The 10,000-nt window shown below is 36.4% G+C and overlaps 1 protein-coding gene across 1 annotated transcript in view; it reads right to left on the bottom strand.

Moving 5' to 3' along the window:
- Window positions 1-10,000, bottom strand: part of LOC132130105 (E3 ubiquitin-protein ligase UHRF2-like) — a 27,481-nt gene that overhangs the window by 3,437 nt on the left and 14,044 nt on the right. Inside the window, exons 2-12 of the mRNA XM_059541758.1 lie at window positions 8,982-9,293; window positions 6,145-6,446; window positions 4,328-4,546; window positions 3,293-3,402; window positions 3,033-3,219; window positions 2,819-2,942; window positions 2,362-2,469; window positions 1,996-2,100; window positions 1,680-1,786; window positions 1,431-1,593; window positions 433-570 (exon numbers count right to left, since the gene is read on the bottom strand). Coding sequence (XP_059397741.1) covers window positions 433-570; window positions 1,431-1,593; window positions 1,680-1,786; window positions 1,996-2,100; window positions 2,362-2,469; window positions 2,819-2,942; window positions 3,033-3,219; window positions 3,293-3,402; window positions 4,328-4,546; window positions 6,145-6,446; window positions 8,982-9,293 — 1,875 coding nt within the window. The remainder of the gene's footprint in view (window positions 1-432; window positions 571-1,430; window positions 1,594-1,679; window positions 1,787-1,995; window positions 2,101-2,361; window positions 2,470-2,818; window positions 2,943-3,032; window positions 3,220-3,292; window positions 3,403-4,327; window positions 4,547-6,144; window positions 6,447-8,981; window positions 9,294-10,000) is intronic.

Genomic DNA, 10,000 nt, shown 5'->3' with positions numbered 1-10,000 from the left:
TCTCTCACTCTCACACACACTCTCTCTCACTCTCACTCACACACTCTCTCACTCTCACACACTCTCTCTCACTCTCACACACACACACACACACACACACTCTCTCACTCTCACACACACACTCTCTCTCTCTCAATCTCACTCACACACTCTCTCACTCTCACACACACTCTCTCTCTCTCTCACTCTCACACACACACACACACACACACACTCTCTCTCTCTCTCACTCTCACTCACACACTCTCTCACTCTCACACACTCTCTCTCTCTCACACACACACTCTCTCTCACTCTCACTCAAACACTCTCTCACTCTCACACACTCTCTCTCACTCACACACACTCTCTCACTCTCACACACACACACTCTCTCTCTCTCTCTCTCACTCTCACACACACACACACACACACACACACTCACTCACTCACCTGGACTTTGAGGCAGAGTTTCTTGCTGCGCTCGATCCCTTCCGGAGTCCAGGGTGCCGGCTCCAGGTCGTCCCGCCGCAGCAGGTATCTCCACACCAGGAATCCACACTTCCCGATCTCTGGCCAGTACTTCACCACCTGACAACAGCGGCACATGTTACCACGGCAACCACTTACACTCTGCTGACATCACATCTCCATGGTGACGAATGATGCAACAAAGTTTTTGAAAAGAGAACTTTATTTGATTCATGAGCTCAAGGGTCCAGATCACCATGGCAACCGCGGCTTAACCAACACAATGAACGAAGACAAACTGCTACTAAAAGACTTTCAATTTTTAACACTTTCACTTTTTAACACTGATGTGTCAAAGAAACTTACAAAGAAAAACATCGGACACTTATTGACCAACTCACCAATCAATAATGATAATCTGAAGCATTCTAACATGTTAATGAAGCGCATTCCTGTGAGAAGGAACAGTAGTGCTGCGCCAACATCAACATGAAGCGCAAATGAGAGCTCTGCTCATGAATATTTATTACTCAGTAGTACAGTAGTGTTGATCCTGTTTGCTAAAGATAAAACCAAGTCTATTAAAATAGTTTTCAGTAAAATAAATAAAGCTGAAATAACAACAATTAAAAACAAATATTAGGAGAAAACCTAAAGCTTAAATAAATATTAGGTGAAAAAACATAAACAAAATAAACACAAATCTCAGGTGAAAAACTTAAAAATAAAAATATATAAATCGGTGAAAACTTAAAAATAAAAAAATAGAAAATTAATATATAAATATCAGGTGAAAACAAAAAAAAACTAAATCTCAAAAAATGATTAAAAAAAAAAAACAATTTAAAATAACAAATAAAAAAATAATAAAAATTTAAAAATCATAAATGTAATGTGAAAAATGTAAATAAAAATAATAAAAAAGTGTGTCTGTTTGTGCGTGCGTGTGTGAGTGTGTGTGTGTGTGTGTGTGTGTATACCTTGTAAATGCCGTCGTAGCGGTTTCCCTCCTCCGGTGCGTATTTGCTGATCCGTCGGCCCTTCGAGCTGCGAATCACTCTCACTGGTTTTCCCGCCCTCCAGTTGCGAGACTCCGCCCCGTCCTTGTCATTCAGAGGCGCGTCACAGTTGAGTGCCAGAGCCCTGAGAGGTCAGAGGTCAAGAAGGGGCATGAACAGTCACAGTTTACATGAAGAGCGCCGTGCATAGATGAGAGCCGTGTGAATCACCTGTTCATGTGTGTGAGCGTCTGATCGAACGAGTGCTCTCCGATACGCTTGTTTCCTGAGAGGTCGCGACCTCCGCTGCCGGTGTAGGTGAACTCATCACCCCGGTCCTGAAACCACACCAACACACACTTATGACAAAACAGACAAAAAATAAATGATAGATCCTTTTATGGAAGCTTGTTTCCATCACAGAAGGAAAGATAATTGAATTGCGATGGAGGAGATCGAGTGTGAAACAGGTTTAATAGCAGATCATTTCATATGTTCTTGCAGCTTTTATAGGGTTAATGGTGATCTGAAGTGAAGAAACACTCACAACTTCATCCTCGAATCCTCCAGCGAGCACCAGCGAGTATGAGCCATCGTTACTGCGTCCGTGAATCCCTCCGACGTGAGGCCTGTGTACGCCCGCCTCGCTCACCTGACCACACACACGCACGCACACACACACACACGCACGCACACACACACACACACACACACACGCACGCACGCACGCACACACACACGCACGCACACACACACGCACACACACACGCACACGCACACACACACACACACGCACGCACACACGCACACACACGCACACACACACACACACGCACACACACACAGAGGTTTACACTCCGTGTTAAAGGAGCGTCTCACTCGTCACACTCAGTCGCTCCGGAGCAGATCTCACCTGAACACGGAACTTCCAGGTGGTTCCCACGGGAACGCCGGGAACAGGGCCGTAGTGATTGGAGGGGACGATTGTGCACTCTTTAGTGCGGCCCACACACGCCATCCCCTGAAACACACACCATAACGAGGTTCAGATTCAGATTCTAGAGAGCATTTGATTGGACAAGCTGAAATGATGTCACTCTGTACATTCTGAATGTATATTTGTTGCATCTTCTAAATGCAAGCTTTTGGAGCACAAAACATAAAACAAACGAGAAATGAAAACACTTTCATTTGAAATAAAACTGAAATAGCACAAAAGTACTAGATTGGAAACTAAACTTAAATTTTAAATAAGTAAGTGTGTGAGTGTGTGTGTGTGTGTGTGTGTGTGTGTGTGTGTGTGTGTGCGTGTGTGTGTGTCTGTCTCTCTCTCTCTCTCTGTGTGTGTGTGTGTGTGTGTGTGTTCACACCTTGCCCCAGTCTCTCTGGCTCTCTGTAGTGGCTGAAGGCATCTTAGACTTCTTCTTGCTGGTTCTGAGTTTCTCTCCAGCTTTGACCACCTCGCTGCTGTCGTTCTTACAGGTGGGACAGTACCTGCACAGACGTCACGTGTGTGTCACGCGTGTGTCACGTGTGTGTCACGAGCTGCGCTGTGTGTGATGCACGAGTGCAGTGTGTCCTCACCAGTCCTCGTCCTCTGGGATGGCGGTCAGCGGAGGGGTCAGGCAGTAGATGTGGAAGGCCATGTTACACTCGTCACACAGCAGCTGCATGTGAGCGTCCTGCTTCCCTCCACACACACAACACGAGCAGAAACGACACTCAGCGTCCGGGTCCGCTTTACAGTGCTTACACTCCGGACCCGTCTTACCTGCACACACACACACACACACTCGTTACACACAACCCAACACGCGTGTCACTGAACGTGTGTGTGTGCTCACGTTTGAACGGGCCGTCGGCCGCACACAGTCCCGGCGCTCCGGGTTTCTCGATCCTGTAAACCTCATCCAGAAACTGCAGCTTACAGTCACCAATCACATCACCCGGACCTCTGAAACAACCAATCACAGCAGCGGCTCACAGTGACATCACACCTCCCAACCAAACAGAATTCCATTTGACGGGATTCCCTTGTAATGGTTATTAGATTCAATTTCAATAAATATAACAACACCTAATCAATTGAATCATTTATTAAAAATGTATCGATAACAGGACATTATGACACCTTTTTTATTTTGTGTTTCATCAATGATCAAAGTAAAGCATAAAATTGAATTGTTTTAACATTAATACATTGATTTAAATATAATTTTTAATATTTATATATCGACAACAATTAATTCATAATAAATTATTATTTTAAAGAAAATGCAAAAAATAAAACACACACACACACACACAAATCCAGTTGTTTTAGTATCACTGTTAAAATGTTTATTAACATTTTGCATTAGTTTTTACTTTTATACTTTCCTAATTTGTCTATAAAATATCTATTTAATTTTATTTCAGATCCAGGTTTTGTAGTTTTAGTGCATCAAGTTAAACTAAATGAAAATGATCAAAGTTATTTAGCCAACTAGCTGAAATAAAATAAGTTAAACTTTCTATTTATTTTATTCCAGTTAAGGTTTATTTTATTTAAAGTAAGGAAAATATTCCAGTTTTAGTTTTAGTTTATAAAACTAAATTATAAAACGTATAAATAAAAAAATGGGCAAAACAAAATCTCTTTATTGTTTGAGTTTCATTAAAAATAATGTTTTAATAAATTAAATTAATGTTATAAATTATTAGATTATTATTAATATTATTACTTCTAGAACTTTTTAGAAGTATAAGGCACATAATATAGTAATATATATTTCTGTCATTATTTATGTATATATATATATATATATTATAAAAAAAGGAAAAAATACAAAAATATTTAAAACATATAACTGATGTATTTCTATGTTTACTGTGTTTACCCGAGCAGGATCCTGACGCGGATCTCTTTGTTGGTGCGTGAGACGGCGTTGAGGCTCGTGATCTCGGCGTCGTACCAGAAGCCTCGCTCCTCGGGATTCTCCAGGTTATAGTTGACCATCACCCGGTCACCCACCTGCAGCTGGTCGAAGCGCAGCACAGTCCTGGCCCTCGGGCGAACGTTATCTGCGCTCATCTCCACCACGCCGTTCTCCGGATAACTGCAGACCACAGAAACACACTTCACCGTCCTCAGCTACAGATGAGAGACTGACAATATGCACTGCAATAATGACTGTTTTCATACAGGTTTCCTCAACACTCCCCCTGTTTGTGATTGGTCAGTCAAACAGATAGTCCCGCCCCCGAACTCACTCCACTGGTCAGGAGTTGATAGAGGCGATCAAACAAACAAACTGATCAATGTTCTGAAAATCAACCTAGAAATGTTTAATTAAAGCAGGGTTTCCTCAAACTGGGGTTCATGAGTTGGAAACCTAATAATGAATTAAGTCATAAAAATGTTAATAACAAAAAAAAAACACTTATTAAAAATTCATTAAATTACAAAAATGTCAAAATAAAATGAAAAAAGTAAAAAAAAACTAATAATAATAATTTCAAAACAAAACCAATCAAAATAAAACACTACAAATTCATAAAACCAAAGAAAGTCAAATAAAAACAAAACAATTAAAATTAAACACTAAGTAAAAGCTAATTCAATTTGTAAAAAAAAAAATTGTTGAAAATTGAAAAACAATAAAACAAAGTTATTTATATAATAAAATCATCAAATAACAATTTAAGACAAAAAATTTAAATTATTAAATTAATCAAATTAAATAAATCATAATAAATAAAAAAAATTAATACAAATCTTAATAAAATCTAAAACAAAAAATTTAATAAAAATATTAAAAATAATGTTTCTCTCACTAAAAGTAATTTAAATAGACAAATATTCAATTATTAGTTTTTTAATGAGCCTTTAAAAAGGAATGAAATGTTTCAAAAAACCAAAGGCAAATAATAGTAAACATTTTAATATTAATATAAATATTTAAATATATATATATATATATATAAAACTCCAGTTGTTGTGGGCAGACAAACTACGTAAGTTTTTAGTTTTTCCAAAATTTAAATAAATAAACTATTATTAAAACATATTTTATAATTATTTGTGTTGAAAACCTTTTAAAAAGACTATTTATTTTAAATAAATAAAATAAAACAATATTACTAATGTTAATTATTTAAATAGATTTTATTTTATTTATTTATTTAAATGTTAAAAGACCTGAGACAAATAATATTGTATATAAATATATATATAAACAAAGAATAAAAAATATGATGTCAGTTAAAATGATTGTATGTTAATAGCATTTAAATAAATAAACTGTATTTTTATTTAAACAAGCTTTATTTAAGACGAGCCATTTAATTATTATTATTTGTTTTTACGGTTTTAGCATTTCAATAAACAAAAAAATATTAAATATTAAACATTTATCTATTTATTTATTTATCTACTAAAAAACGAAAAATAATTTTAAGTAGCTTAAATATAAGTAGAAATGCATATATGAAAAAACCCTGCTATAAATCAATCCAGAGATGCCTAGTCTTCAGCTCAGTTTCCCAGCATGCTTTGCTCTTGGCATCGACACACTCACTGTATTCAGAACACATCGCATCACACAGAAATAAAGCGCGTACACTGCCAAACAGCGCTCGGAAACTGAATCCAGGGAGAATCCAGACAAGCAGAGAAAAAACAAAGAGACTTGCTTCCTTCCCATGATGCACTTACTCTTCATATTTAATGTGGTAGGAGACGTGCACCGGATCCGGTTTGGATGTCGACGGTTCGCTGCTGGCCGAGTTTAGTGCTGTGCTGTGACTGGATGCTGATGATGATGATGATGAAGGGGCGGCACTCGTCTCCGTCTCCAGCTTGCAGTGACTGCGTTTGCTGGGTCGTCCCACCCTGGCCACAGGGGGCGCTGTTCCCGCTCGGCCGTTCTGCCCTTTAGAGGCCGGAGAGACCTTCTCAATCACGCCTTCGAACCATGCTCCAATGCTGACGTCCCTGCAGTCCACCAACTCATTCACCTGAACACCACACACCATCACACACCATCACCATCACCTCAGAGATTCATCATTTATCAATCAGCAGGACTTAGCTGTCACTTACACTGCAACACATTCACACATTATTTCTCTGAATCTGCTAACAAATATAATGCATCACTTCCTTCCAAAAAAACGAACATGAGTAATAATAATAATAACAAGCATCATAATAAATACGAATATAAATATTTTTATTAAATAATAATATTTTAAATAATAATAATTCGCATTATTATATAATTATGTTGTTATTAACAGTAATAATTATTATTATTGTAATTTTTATCACTAGTATTATTATTTCAAATGTTAGAATTCACACTTTGGTTTTGGTGAATGCTAAATATTAAATGATAATTAAAAATAAAAATTAATTTAAGAAAATACATAAAAACAAAAATTATATTGACATTATTATTGTCTGTAAATATAATAATAATAATAATTCCATATGTTAGAATTCATGCTATGGTTTTAGTAAATAATAAATATTAAATAATAATTAAAAATACAAATTAATATTAAAATTATATAAAAACAAAAATTACATTTAGATTATTATTGTCTATAGATAATATAATAATAATAATTCCATATGTTAGAATTCATGGTATGGTTTTGCTACCCGACTCATCTTAATATTAAATTATAACTATTGTTATTATTAAAGGTGCCATGTGCAAAAATTGAGGTAAAAATATTCAAAAAATGACCTACACGCATCAAAAGTATGAGAAGAAATAAGGGCGATGATGTCATTAAAAAAATGTAAAGTTATAGTGCTGCAGAGATATCAACCTTAATTAGCATTAGCATTACTAGCCCCGGCCCGACAGGTGTCGTAATACCAGTTTCGGCCATGGGAGGCGGTATGCGGGCAACATAACCACCAGCCAACCTGCAATACACGAATAACTCGCACGGCTTGTGGGCGTACTTATACCTGATGTCAATCATGTGGAAAGTACAGCCCACTACATTTCAGTTCAGGGAAGAGAGCGCAAGGATGACTTAAGCCCTTGGCAAGAGACCACCACCCGCTACAGGGAAACAACCGCGCTCGGAATCACAAATCAAATCCGATAAGAAAAGGAGCGGAACCAGAGTAAACATCGGCACTGCTTTCAATCGCTGGAGACAACTGATGGACCTGAAAGAAATGAGGTTCGACACCGAACTTGCAACATTTCTTTTGGATTGGTAAGTTAGATGCTGTTAGTATTTCGCTACAAGTTTGTTTTATATGTTTGTGGGGGGTTTTTTCAGGAAGTTATAACATAGAAATGTATCGAAGGCTGTTCTATAAACGTGCTAATGTTAGCGATGGCTAAACGTAGCTGCGTTTGATAATTAGCTAGCTATAACTTACCCATTTTTTTATATCATAAGTAACCTGCTCTAACTAGTCTGTTGGTCTCCGTGTCCTCTTTGCTTCGTGGTTTTTCTGTACGTGAGAATGTGTGGCTTGAAAGCGTGTGAAAAGAGTCAATTGCGTGTGTCTCACGGTGAATGCTTGAGAGTTGGCAGCTCTGGTTACGTTGGTTGGCGCTAGCTTGGTCAACATCAGCTGTCTGATGTTAACCAATGATGTTGACGGAATGCTGTCTGTCAAATTAATTTAATTCCAATAATGTGTATATACAACTTAATGTAATATGAACAAAACGAATATGAACATATTCACTGGTAAAGGTGAAGGGGAGTAGCTTGAAGATGTCATGTTTCAAAATCACTTGACATCACCCAACGTTCCTCTGGAGGCAAAACGTCCTCTTATATCCTTCAGCTATGCTCTAGTGTTGTTGTGAAGGTAGGGGCGGAGCATAGAGACTATGCTGTTTCTCGTTTGTTACTCTAGAGTAGACCAATTCACTTTATTGAGGCATACTGCCCCCATCTGGTATGAAATGTGGAGTATGACTTGATTTTTTTTGCCAGATATGACAGATGGCACCTTTAATGCATTTTATGTTTCATGGCACTTAGCAATTTAATGTTTTAAATTAAATGCAATTAATTAATTTTAAATTATATTGATAAAAACAATTCAATAACAATAATAATAAATATTAATATAAAAACTTACATTATATTTTAGATTATTATTATTGTCATTAATTATAATAATAATAATAATTCCATATGTTAGAATTCATGCTTTGGTTTTGCTACCTGACTAATCTAAATATTGGATTTTATTACAGCGATCAAACATATTATTGTCATTATTAATGCGTATAAAATTGTTTTGTAGCACCTTCCATTCAATTTGGTAATTTTGTGCAATCAATCAATTCTAAATTAAATTAATAAAATAATAAATAAATATTTAAAAAACAACATAAAAAAATAAAAATTATTAAATTATATTATGTTATTATACTTTATATTATTTTAGAATTAATATAAAAACAATGTTAAACAACTCAATAATTCACCATAAGCTGTATGTATATGTTGTAATAAGTAATTTTCCTTCATCTAAGGAGTTAATGACGACTGACGACTTACTCTGAAGAGTCCGATCCCGGGATCGATGAGGAGCGTCCGGCTGGAGGTGGACGGCTGGCTCTCTGGAGCCGGACTACAGGGTTTGGACCCGTTTCCGTTGCTGTTGGCGACAGTTGCTGGGGAAACGACTGTTGTGGTGGGTGTGGCTGAGGTGGGGACAGATGCTGTGGTGGGTGGGGCTACATCACAGGCCACGCCCTCGCCGTTGTTGAGGGAGGGGCTGTCCGGGGGGTCGGTCTGCGAGCGAATGAGCAGCTGGACGATGTCATTAAGACCAACGTTGTAATCGAAGAGTGTCTGGCCATCTTCCATCTACAAAAAACAGTGTAAAAAAATTAATTAGTTCGCTAAAATAAGAAGTGCAATATAACTTGTCAAACACATGATTTCAGGAATATTGTCATTTTATTAAAATAAAATTAAAAAATATTGTATGCCATTTTATTATATTTAGGTCTATACACTATCAATCAGAAGATTGGAATGATTAAGATATTTAAATGCTTCTGCTCAAAACATTGCATTTATTTGATAAAAAAAAAATACAGTAAAAATAGTGAAATATTTTTCTAATGTAAAATAACTGTTTTCTGTGTGAGTCTCTGTTAAAGTGTAATTTATTTCTGTGATGCTCCGCTGTATTTTCAGCATCATTCCTCCAGTCTTCAGTGTCACATGATCTTCAGAAATCAGAATAATATGATGCTTTACTGCTCAAGAAACATTTCTGATTATTATCAGTGTTGAACACAGTCGTGCTGCTCAATATTTCTGTGGAAATCATAATGCAGTATCATTCAAAACTTAAGACGCTTTAAAAAAAATTATATTTTCTCATCAAAGATGCCATTAATTGATCAAAAGTGACAGTAAAGACATTTATAATGTTAAAAAAAATTATATTTCAAATACATGCTGTTCTTTTGAACTTTCTATTCAGCTGTGAATCCTGAAAAATACAATCTATCACAGTTTCCACAAAAATATGAAGCACTGTTATTTTAAATTGTAATATTTCA

The sequence above is a fragment of the Carassius carassius genome, chromosome 47, assembly GCF_963082965.1.
Source record: "Carassius carassius chromosome 47, fCarCar2.1, whole genome shotgun sequence".
In the NCBI taxonomy this organism is placed as follows: domain Eukaryota; kingdom Metazoa; phylum Chordata; class Actinopteri; order Cypriniformes; family Cyprinidae; genus Carassius; species Carassius carassius.
The sequence above is the reverse complement of the archived record's forward strand: the minus strand, read 5'-3'. Positions and strand labels throughout refer to the sequence as shown.